Source organism: Odontomachus brunneus, unplaced genomic scaffold (genome assembly GCF_010583005.1).
Source record: "Odontomachus brunneus isolate Ranch 3 - 2012 unplaced genomic scaffold, Obru_v1 Obru_scaffold_312, whole genome shotgun sequence".
Classification (NCBI taxonomy): domain Eukaryota; kingdom Metazoa; phylum Arthropoda; class Insecta; order Hymenoptera; family Formicidae; genus Odontomachus; species Odontomachus brunneus.
In genome coordinates this window covers 86,168-98,975 of record NW_022639762.1, presented here as the reverse complement: position 1 = coordinate 98,975, position 12,808 = coordinate 86,168, and the positions used below count along the sequence as shown (strand labels likewise).

Sequence of the window (12,808 nt, the reverse complement as noted above, 5' to 3'; positions counted from 1 at the left end):
AAAAGTATATAAAAGTATATAAAAGTAAAAACTGAAATGATTAATCATTCACACTTGGTAAACCTTTTGATATCATTACTTTTATAGAGAGAGTATAAAATTATCTTGTATTTTTCAATAGAGTATTTGCGAAAGTACAATTGATCTGAATAAGGTTGTTTTAATATTTTTTTAAATATCTTTTAACTCATATAATATAACATCATAACTGCGAAGCAGAGTCAATTTATATCATAATGGCTAACTTTAATGATTTTTATAAGTTTTATATATGTAGTATTGAAAATATTAAAAAATCGTTCTCCACTCTGTTTTCCTGTGAAAATTTATTAGAATAGTGCTTTATTGTGACAAACTTTTTTATATTTATGTGATGTTACAAATTTTTGTCATATATCAGATAAAAATTTTATTTATCTAATCTAATATGCATTGATACCGCGAAAGCCTAAAATATCAAAAATTGTATTTACCAAATGTAGGGTAAACATTGCAATAAAGAAAAAATACTTAATGTAATTTTGTAAAAGTCAGAGAGAAAAATATATCGGAAGCCAGAGTTTGCTGGGCCGAGACTCGAACCTGGCTCTTTCGCTTGGCGGGCGACTGCTCTAAACCACTGAGCTACCCAGGCTCCCACTCCAACACACTCTCTCTCATCTTCTTATATGATGTTATTGTCAAAATGCTGCGTGTTACCTCAGTTCGTTTTTACGAGAGTGGATCAATTAGTACCCGTGTTTGAAAACCGATAATGTGAGGAAAGTTGGCATTACCATCGTGTTGGCATTACCATCTTTCAAACGACGCCATAAAAATTTCAGACTGATTCATAGGTTAGTTTTGATTTGACAGTCATTTATATTAAACATGTTTGGTGTTTTTCGATACAATGGAAAAAAGAGCAATACCAATCCATAATTAGCTTTTTATTTTTGAATGGAGAAACTTGCAAAGAAATAAAAACAAAGTTGAATACTGTCTATAGAAACCCTTCACCGTCTATGACAACCGTGAGATATTGGTTCAACAAATTCAAACGTGACCGTACATCTGTTTTTGATGAGGAGCGCCCAGGCCGCTCGCCAGACGTGGTTACTGAGGAAATCGTTGAAAAGGTCCACGACATAATTCTCGCTAATCGTCGAGCGGAAATGCACGAAATAGCAGGGGCCGTAGGCGTGTCGTACAGAACGGCAATCAATATTTTACATAATAAGTTAAGAATGAGAAAGTTCGGCCCGATTGCCGCGATTGCTCACGGCGGACAACAAGCGGATACGGCTTTCAATTTCGAAGCAGTGTTTGGACCTCTTTAAGCAAATCGAATTGCTGCCGCACCCACCGTACTCGTCCGACCTGGCTCCCTGCAATCTCTTTCTGTTCCCTAACATGAAAACGTGGCTCGCAGGAAAAAAATGTAGCTCAAACAAAGAGGTCATCGTCGTGACAGAAGCCTATTTTGAAGAGTTTGACAAATCATATTTTTTGAAAGGATTAAAGAAATAGCAGGGACGTTGGGAAAAGTGTATCGTCCTAAAAGGAAATTATGTTAAAAAATAAAAAAAATTTTTGAAAAAATTGCGTCTTTATTCCTAACATGGGTACTTATTGATCCACCCTCGTACATCCTAGTTCGGCCAGTCTGACATCATATTCGTCCCGAATGTGCTTTTTATTAATTTAAACTTAATGTGTATCTAATATCCGCTCACCGGCAAATATCTTAAATCGACCACCGGTTCTTGCGTAATATTTTTTGACGACACTAAACACTAATCCGAACTTAAGACTCCTGGCTAGTCAGGCGAGAAGTCCGCGTTGACGGTAGCGACACAGCCATCAGTGGTAGGAATAAGAACTTTGTTCATCGTATGTATAAAGCCAATTATATATGTATATGTATGTATGTATGTATTTTTGTAACAGCTACCTAATTTTTTCCGTCCGAATCACGGCGTTATTACTGACTGTAGTGCTTACATATCAAACATAACACAATTGCGGAAAATACTCCGGATACTGTGCTTTTTGTAATATTTTAACTATAATAGTACTTATTCTATCACATTCCGTGAGTCTTACAGCTGATCTCCTGTCCTGCTAAATAAGCCTATTCTCTCGTATATTTAGCAGTATTGTTAAGGTTATTTCGGGAAATAAACACTATCCGAAACATTTTACGAATGTGTAAGATCGATTGCAAGTGTCATTTTGTTAACTTTTTTTATTTTGCAATGATTCGGGCGCAAAATTCGTGTGCAATTTTTCGCTTCTGATGTCATCAACCAATATGGCCGCGATGACTAGTCAGGAACCTTAACGCGTATCTAATATCCGCTCACCGGCCAGTGCCCCCCTATCTAAAGTCATAAACCTAAACCATAACTGAGACACCCCTGGGTCTTGCGCGATATTTTCAACGACGCCAACACTAAGCACCAACACTTCAAATTTCCACAAATCGGAATAATAATTCAAATGGCAGTTCCGAATCGATCAACCCCGAATTTTGACGAGGAAACACGATGAGTACACTAATCCCACTTCTGAACTGTAAGAGTCGAAGAGAAAAGTATATTGGAAGCCGGAGTTTGCTGGACCAGGACTCGAACCTAGGTCTTTTGCTTGCCGGGCGACTGTTCTAAACCACTGAGCTATCCAGACTCCCGCTCCAACACACTCTCTCTCGTCTTCTTATATGATGTTATTATCAAGATGCCGCGTGTTATCTTAGTTCGCTTTTACATCCTATAATTTCAAGACAAGTTCTTTTTCAAATAAAGCAATCGACAAGTAATATGTACTATTCATAGTTACATGTTTCATATAAAAATAAACAAATGTATATTGAAAATTATGATTAGAGACACAGTACATCGACGTAAACTAGTGATTAAATAAAGAGTAATAATTGCTACCTTATAAGTGACATCACCTATACTTAATGTCAGGTGATATGTGTATATTCAGCACTACAATTACTCATTGCGTGCTCAATAAGCTCCTGGATTTGGTTGATATATATTTTCAGATCTAATTAATATCTGAAAATACTAACTAATCAAATCCGAAAACTCATTAAGTACTTATTGAGCGATGTTAATATTGAATGAATCTTTTAAAACAGTTTTGTGTCAACATAAGTCATGCGAATATGTGTATTTGCACGCGCGTGTACAGAATGTCTGACAGAACATCCGCTCATATTCGCTCAACTGCAGGTAGGATAATTTAATTTTGTAATAAATCCGCAATACTTAAATAATTGAATTTTGTAATAAAAATATTCACATTCACATTTCAGATGTTTGTTTATTCTTCTTCTTTTACGATTAATTATTTTAAAAACTAGAAATTTAAAATACTGTTAATATTATTTCCAATTAAATTTTAAATTTAAACAATTTGCAAATTTAGATACGTTGCCTTTATATGTTATCCATTACAAATAACTTATATATTATTATGATTATTACTTATTTATTATTTCAAATATTATTACTTAAATTAAAATTCCTTCAAAATTAAATTTAAATTAATGTTTAGAATGTGATATTAAATTAAATTTTCTATTTCAAAAATTTGCATACTATATCAATATCATCAAAATAAATAAAAATAAATAAAAACACTCATTAAAAAAAAAATTATTGCTCACCTCCGGGAGCGAACTTGGATCTTACGAATTATGAAGCAAGCACCTAACTCACGAAGCCAACTGCACTGGAAGTATAGTTACCGGGAAGGCTCATATGGCGCGTCATGGTGCGCTTTGGATATGACCAATTTTCACAAATTTATTACTCCAAAACTAAGGCCTATTCAATCAAACGCCGGGACACGTATCTTTTTTTTTCATCTCCAGAATAATTAAAAAAATTGGGGTCAAAATCCCATGGTGAGTCACCTGGTCCTCCCCTTATTAGTACATTCACAAATAATTCATGAGTTGATGCACGAGTATGCAAAAATTAATATCACGAATCAATTTCTCTCGTTATTCTACGTATAAAAAGATTAAGGGGAATTGGACAAAGGAGTAAAATTAAATAACATTTAAAAAGTTGTAAAAAGTTATAAATTAATAAGAATTGTTTATGTAAGTCTGCTAATTATTCCCCCTCCCCCGCGCATATACGTGTACTGTTTATCATATTTACGTATACTGTATGTATATTGTGTACCAAAATTACGTTTCATTTATAAAACTATTTTTATTAATAACTTTTTAACAAACATTGAACGACATTTAAAACTTTTTGAATGTTACTTAGAGACATATCCTTGATAACATATGGTCGAGATCATAGAAACTGGATCTCTTATTCGATATTTTTATCTAAATTTCCTTTGCTAATATCTTTTCAATAAACAATGAGCACCGACTGAAATCATTTCAAGGTTACTTAGGATAACGTTCTTAACAAAATATCTCAAAATCAAAGTGATTAGAGCTGAATCCCTTATACGGAATAATTATACCCTAATAAATAAAAAAAATGTATTGAATTTACGAGATTTTCACGAGATATTTTATCAAAAAGAAATTAGAAGAGAAAGGCATTTAAGAGCCTAGACACAGGTTTAATAGTATGATAAAAAATAATTACAATAAAAAACAAATCTTATATGTTTCGACCTGCTTTAGGTCCTCTTCAGTGAAATAATAAAAACAAAGTTATCACTAGTCAAGTTACCTAGTCAAAGGTTGGTATCCTTTAAGACCTGTTGTCCATGCATGCCCGTCCCCACCGTTGCCTCTCTGGTGTAAATCATAGAAAAAGCCGGAGTAGATACCAATTTTTTGGCAGCCCCCGGGTTTCACAACACGCTGGAGAGAGGAGATTTCACCATAAGAGGAGGGCGTACTAGGTGGCGGCAGGACGCCGTATGTTCGGGACCTGCGTTTTCTTTTCGTTCTAGAGAAAAATATCGAAAACGCGGTATGCTAGGCCAGGATTCAAACCCGGGTCTTTCGCTTGTCGGGCGACTGCTCTAAACCACCGAGCTACCTGACGTTCCACGCTCACGACGCTCTCCTCTCCCTAGATAACGTTCAGAGATATTAGAGATCCTTTAAAAAGAGATCGGATATCATCGCCTATAGATACCAGATTCGCCATGTTTGAGTCCAAACCGGAAGTATACTTATTGCATCAGTTCAGCAGTGCAATTAGTGCAGCTGAAAAGAACAGACCACTGCTTGTGTTGTCATTCAGCTCATAATCCTAACTGGAAGCAGGAACCCAAATATGGTCCAGCTAATCAAAACGTTGACATATAGTGTCCGATCTCTTATTTCAGGATATCTAAGAGATATCGTTCAGAAGCGACATCTCTGGCGCTATCCCGAGCACATGGCGACTTGACTAACGATCAGACACGTTCCGTGCGACAACCAAGCCTTCTCTCGCGGCGATTGACTTTACAAACATCTTTGACATTGTCATAACGGCATTTGCCTGCTCCACATCGTCCTTACAAATGGACGCATTGCGCTGACGCTTCAGAGAAAGGAGAATTTTATCATTTGCGTTCTTATGCAAATTTGTTCTACAAGCGATTAATTTGCGAACGTGCGTCTTCTCGATTATTTTGTTAACTTAATTATGTTTTAACTAGCGATTACTTTATTTTTGTTATTTCACTGAAGAGGACCTAAAGCAGGTCGAAACGTATAAGATTTGTTTTTTATTATAATTATTTTTTATTGCACTATTAAACCTGTGCTTAGGCTCTTAAACGTCTTTCTTGCCTAATTTATTTTTTATTTTATATCTGAGAACCATTATAATTTATTACCATTTTAATAGAGATATTTTATATCTTGTACTGAGAAATATCAAAATAAAATGTAAATATCTTGGGAATGATTCATTTTTTTTATGATTTTGACCATGTATTTTTATAGCATATATAACCAAAAGATTATACAGGATATATAATCAAAGAAATTATTATTTATGTCAGAAAAATCACATGATTTGATTTAAAAAATGAAAATTAATAGTATTTCTGAGATTGTTCTAAGGTTAAATTAATATTATCATCTTTTCTGTCCCTTGAAACCATACAATTTTTACTTAAAACATTTTTAGATAAAACTCTTAATTCTTGAGATATTCAAATGTGTTGATTAAAATGGGACAATCTATATATGATTCTGTATATAAACATTGTTTAAATAATGGATACAAAACAATGAGATTACATTACATCCAGTCTAAATTTTAATGTAAATCAATCATCTTATTGACTCACATTGTTTTTATTGAAATTTAGGTTAAATATTTTATATTATCGTTTTATATTAGTAATTTTAAATAAGGAAAGCATAATTTTATTTTTATTGCTATTATATCTCAAAAAAGATTGAATAAAGAATCTTTTCAGCATGAGAGAATCTAAAAACAAATATAGTCTATAAAAATAATAAAAAATCTTAAATTAGTAATCATTTTTAATATGAAAATTTAATACCTCAATATTTAAAAATTCTAAATTTCAAGATATTAATTATGAAAAAATCGTTAAATTAATAATTTGTCAAAGAATTCATCCTTAAAATTAAGGAGTTTATTCACTAATTATGTATTTTCAAGACATCTAAAGAATATACTTTTAGTAATGCAACAAAGCAGCTATTCATAAATTTGCTGTTTAACAAACAAAATTACATTTTTATATATTTATTTATATATTTTATATATTTATATAGTTTATATACTTTTTATATATTTATTTAAGTAATTATCTAAATAATATATTTGTGATATATATTTATCTCTAAATAACTATCTAAATAAATGTTAATTTGAAACTAATTTACTACCTTGCCATATTTTATGCCATACAATACTACTCAAAGTATGACACAACAGTTTTCTGATCTACAATCAGTCATTACACAAGAACGATGTAGTAAATACTATTCTTTCTTCTATGCTGTGTTTCTTAATATATAACATTTATAACAGTAAGTTTTTTTATTTTGATAGTATTATTTTATACGATGTTACATTGAAATAATGGTATCTATATTGCTTCTACCAAAGTTCCTCTAGTCATAATTAGAACAAAGTATGATAATTTCTAATTGCTTGCATTCTTTCCGTCATTTTTAGAAATGATATGAGTGGGAGTGACTAATAGAAATGAGAGAAAATGGGAGAGACTCTAATAGAAATAAGAAAAGTTCTAAGATTGAAATAATGAAACACGCTGCAGCTTTTCTTTCAATCATTTGCTCACTTTCTCTCTACAAATAACAAACAATATCCTGATTCTGATTTGAGGAACTTTAGCTTCCACTATAAGTTACATGTGCAAAATTGTCATATTCAGTAATAAATTTCATATTAACAATGCAGACAAATTGCATGAAACTTTAATTACAAATGTGCCTTATTGTATAAATATTATGTTAAATTTATGTATAATTTTAAGTATTTTCGTTTAGATAAATAAACTCCTTAAAGTCAGTAGTACAATCAATAATGATACAATAGTTCTAAATATCTTGCCACAAAAAATATTCCATTATCAGCCATAATCTTAGCTATGTCAACATTATGTGATAAAATAGCAATTGTAATAAAAATAACAATCATAACGATAATTTAACATAAAAAACATATTATGTATACGCATGTGTACGCATCAACATAACTTGCCAAAAACATGTTACATCTCATCAAAATAACGTGTTGATAAAAATAATAAGGTCAAATTGTAAAGTATTATTTTATCTTATTAATATAACGAGTACAAGGAAATACAAGGAATAAAAAGAAAATAGAAGAATAAAAAATAAATGATAAAACAAATGAAAAATAAGTGATAGAACAATAAAAGGGCGTAACGTGTTTTTTAAAGTAGCGGCGAAACATGTTGAGATACATAATATGTGTAATACAAATAGCGAATAAATTTCACTCATCGCATACCGCTATCGGCATAACTATGCACGTTAAATACTTCGTAACCCATGTTTTGACATGTGTGACCGCATTAAATCATCATGCAATGCTACATGACGCACTTGACGTCGAATTTCATGTAACATCGCATTGCTTCTTTCAATGTTTATCTCAACATCTATCAGACAGCTGAAACGATTTTCCGCTGCTAATTACTCTGACATGAAATCAACTCGTTAACACTTACACGACCATGCCGTAGGCGCCTTCGCCCATGTATGATAGATTTGTGTAGCGCGGACCGACCTCAAATGTTTGCCCGCGCACTACTTCGCAATTCGGATTTGCACTCGCAGAACCTTCACATGCCGCCATTTTGACACTACTTGGTGGCTCCGTTCACGCTGTGTTCGAAGTCGTGTATTACGCTACAAAAACGACAAGCAATGACACGCTATCGACGCACCACTAGATAGATTATCGTCACCGCAATGGCCGCAACAGAATAGTCCGCTTAGAACGACAAATGCTTCGAAGTATTTAAAGTACGATCCACATATACCAAATCTGAGATCAGCCAGTTATAAAGAGAGAGAACTTAAGAGCCGCCACTCAAAGATCTTCGACGCCCCCTGAAGAAGTGCATGTACACTACGTACATTAAGGTCGTTCTACATTAGTTGTAAGTCGATCGCAAGCAGACGCAATTATTATTGCGACAGCCAACCAGAAGCATCAATAGTGCTATTGACGCTTCTGATTGGCTGTCGCAACAAGAGTTACAATCGACTTGCAACTAATGTAGAACGACCATTATGTGCATTTCTCGATAGTAACGATGAGGTCGCGCGACTCATATCAATTCTACAGACACTTAGGCTGATATTTCACGTGTCGTACGACAAGTTTCTTGGATACGTTTATTGGTTGACGAACAGAGAACCTAGAAATACTCTATTCGCCAACCAATAAACGTATCCGAAAAGCTTGTCATACGACACGTGAAATAGCACCCTTAGGCCAGTATTCATAGGGTGCGTTCCGATATTCACTGTCAGTACTGAAAATCTATAGTTCATGTTACGTATACTATAGATTTTCAGTACTGGCAGTAAATATTGGAACACACCCATTGTCGAATCTTGTTTTAAGACCGTCTTAAGTAATATTTTAAGATGCGAATATGCTCTGTAATTGGTTCATGATACCACAAGACAGTACTTAAGATGATTTTAAATATAATAGCATGTTCGACTGGTTAACCTACTCTGGGTTATTCAGCCTACGTTTATTGGTCGAAAAAGTATTTATAAGCTTTATGATTGGTTAGTAGAGACTTATAACGTCATTAATCGCTCTCGGAGCGATTAACCCAGGGCCAGTCGAACACGCTATAAGATCGGCCTATGAATACCGGCCTTAGGGCGGAATTCATAAATGTCAGTCTAGGGAGCGTCCTGATTGACCACGATACGATTGGATACAACCAACCGATAAAAAGAATTATCTAGTGAATTACTAGTTCGAACCAATCATACAATCTATGTCCAATCGTATCGTGGTCAATCGGGTCCCACCCGTCGGTCTATAACCTTGCTTTAAGCTTTAAGCCTTAAAGGCCATCACACACAAAATTCCGTAAGAACTTAAATCGTAAGCTTAAGGAAATCGATCAATCTCAATCGAGTATTCGGCTCTTCATAATAATGGAGGGATTACGAAGAGCCGAGTGCTCGATTGAGATTGGTCAATTTCTTTACGCTTACGTTTTAAGTTTTTACAGAATTTTGTGTGTGATGGCCTTAAGCAACCACAGTCAATTATTCTCCTTACGTCTTAAGAATAATCGATTGTGATTGGTCAGTTGCTTATGTGTTAAAGCTTAAAGCAGGTTGTAGACCGACATTAAACGTAACTTGAAACCTATCTTAAGCACAGTCTTTTTCCAGATCAGGTTAACCATATATGACTAAGTTTATACGGCAGCTTAAAATACCAGTTTAGTAACAATCGTATTTAGTAAACTCTCGTATCCGATTGGAATATTTTTTTAGATTTAGAAATATACTCCAATCGGATTCAAGAGTTTATTAACTACTACGGTAATTACTAAACCGGTTTTAAGTTGCCGTGTAAACTTAGTCTATATAATACTACTATATGGCGCGTAGAGGAATTTTTGCTATAAAAGAGAGTGAAAGAAGACTGAAGGATAGAGGATGGACTGTAATTGGCTCACTAGAAAAGAGTGTCCTATGATCGCAATGCGCAAGCGTGGCGACAAAATGTAAACATATATGCATGTAAACATAGCGACGTCTTTTCGACGTCGATCGACAAGTCATTTCTTACTGGAAATGTATTAAAGAAACTGAGTAATTGATAATAAATAAAAAAAGTAAATATGGAAAGTGTCTACAACGTTGTGTGTGTATGAGTTTAGTTTCGATAAAGGTACTTTTACATAGGAGCATTAAGCGTCAAGCGTTAAAGCGGTAGCCAATCAACGTGCCACTTTCCGCAAGAACTACAAATATACTTCTGGGACCTGATACGTTGATTGGCTAACGCTTTAACGCTCGACGCTGGAACGCTCCCATGTATTGGCACCTTAAGGCGTCAGGGTCCCTATACTTGAAATAGTTGCATATACATAAGTTTTACTGCGCAGGCACAGATGTCTATATATATTAGGGTTGTGTTCCAAAACGTCTTTTTTGAGGAAATTTTACTCGATACTCTATAGTATATGTAACGTGAACTATAGATATTGAGTAAAATTTTCCTCAAAAAGAACGTTTTGGAATGCAACCTAGATCGCTAAGTTGGGACTTTGACATATGGAAAGGCTGTGACAGGCAAAATATCTGATTCGGCAATAACGTCTTACAACAAAATGACCACTCCCGCTTTTTTCAGTTACTGTATGAAACGTACGAGAATATTTTTATTTCTTTTTTAACTATAATAAAATCAAATTTGTTACTGCCAATATATAAAAAATACTTATAACATTAATAATATTTATTGTAGTAACGGGCATAGAAAATAATAATAAAACATTAATGTTATTATAGTAAAAAATATAATTTTTATTACGATAAGTGCATACAACAGTATATATTATATTTGTAAATATATATATAGTATATACATATACATATATATACATATATATATATATATATATATATATATATATATATATATATATATATATATATACACTACCGTCAAAAAGTTCCCGGATAGGGGTATAAGTCGAGAAAATTCTTAATAAAACGCTAATTACTATGAAAAAAATAATAAATTTTATTTAGTTTACAATTAGAACTAACAAAAACTGAAAATTTTACGAATTAGAACCCATCCTTAGCTTAAAACTCATACCTTTTTTTCATCGAACCAACCTTCTTTGGTGGACAACACCTTTTTCATCAATCGCGGCATCCTTTCTATGAGTTTTTCCAATACAGAATTTGGTATTTTATTCCATTCTTTCTCGAGGGTCTCCCAAAGGTGCTCTTGAGAAGTGGAACAGACTCTCCGAACTCGGCAATCAAGTTCATCCTACAGAAGTTCAATGGGATTAAGATCCGGAGATTGAGGAGGTCATCATTTTGAGCTCTCCGCCTTCCTCTTTTCGATGCAGATAATTAGAACATAATTTAGAGGTATGTTTGGGGTCATTATCTTGCTGCATGATAAATCCACGACTAATTAAACGTTTGCCGGACGAAATATAATGCCTACTCAGAATCGAGTGGTAGTCTTTCTGGTCAAGTATTCCCTTGACTCTGTAGAGATCTCCCACGCCCGTATAATTGAAATATCCCCACACCATCACGGATCCTCCGCCGTGTTTAATTGTAGGAGTTATGCAATCTGGGTTCATTTTTTTTCCTAAGGCGCACGACGGACATACATTCTTCGTTTTTTACCAAAAATCTCGAACTTTGATTCGTCGGTCCACAAAACTTGTTTCCAATCTTCGATGGTCCAGTCTTTGTGATTTTGAGCCCACTGAAGCCCTGTTCCCGCGCCGGAGAAGCGGTTTTTTAATGGAAACTCTACTTTAAAGACCGGCTTTGTGCAAACGATCCTTGACAGTAGTCACCGATATTTGATGTTCATGATTTTCATTGAACCGCGATTGGATTTCCGGTGCGGTAAGCTTCCTATTCATTTTTGACATTAAAACTAAGGACTTATCCTCTGATTTGGAAGTAACTCAAGGCCTCCCGGTGCGAGCCTTGTCCTTGTTACAGCCGGTTTTTTTAAAGCGCGTAATAGCGTCGCTTACGGTGGACCGCGATATTTTCAATTTTTCCACAATATAACGTATGCTGCGATTGTCATCGTGAAGCGCAGTAACTGCTGCACGTTTTTCTATGCTTAAATTAGGCCCTCGACCCATTTTTTTTTTTTTTTTAATGCAAAATACAATGTGATAGTGTTCTTTCAAAAATTCGATTTGAACTCACAAGTGAAATAACAACAGTAACTAAAATACGTACCACTATGTTCTGTTATCAATGTAAACAACTGATATTGTGAAGTGGAGTACGAGAATAATACTACAGAGCAGTTTAGTCAAGACAAAATTTCGACTGTGACGCTAGACTGATTTCCGAATAATAATGGATCACCAGTGTTACGCAGCAACGTCGCATAGACAGGTCGAGTTTTATGTATGTTGTGTAAACAGTTTGGGTATACCATGAGGTCAAATACTATTAAAGAGAAACTAATACGAGAAGCCTCGAGAAAACGCGAGAAGACTTAAATTTTAGGTGTAGGCATTGTCCGGAAACTTTTCGACGGCAGTGTATATATATATATATATATATATATATATATATATATATATATATATATATATATAT

General features: G+C 34.0%; 2 protein-coding genes across 2 annotated transcripts in view; both read right to left on the bottom strand.

Annotated features, from left to right (window-relative positions):
• The window catches only part of LOC116853389 (mitogen-activated protein kinase 1), a 97,935-nt gene extending 89,427 nt beyond the window's left edge, over positions 1-8,508 (bottom strand). The window contains exon 1 of the mRNA XM_032834456.1: positions 8,170-8,508. Coding sequence (XP_032690347.1) covers positions 8,170-8,297 — 128 coding nt within the window. The 5' untranslated portion in view covers positions 8,298-8,508. The remainder of the gene's footprint in view (positions 1-8,169) is intronic.
• A 2,798-nt stretch (positions 8,509-11,306) lies between these two features.
• Positions 11,307-12,808, bottom strand: part of LOC116853388 — a 9,076-nt gene continuing 7,574 nt past the window's right edge. Inside the window, exon 2 of the mRNA XM_032834455.1 lies at positions 11,307-11,492. Within this exon, the coding sequence (XP_032690346.1) occupies positions 11,307-11,492 (186 nt within the window). The remainder of the gene's footprint in view (positions 11,493-12,808) is intronic.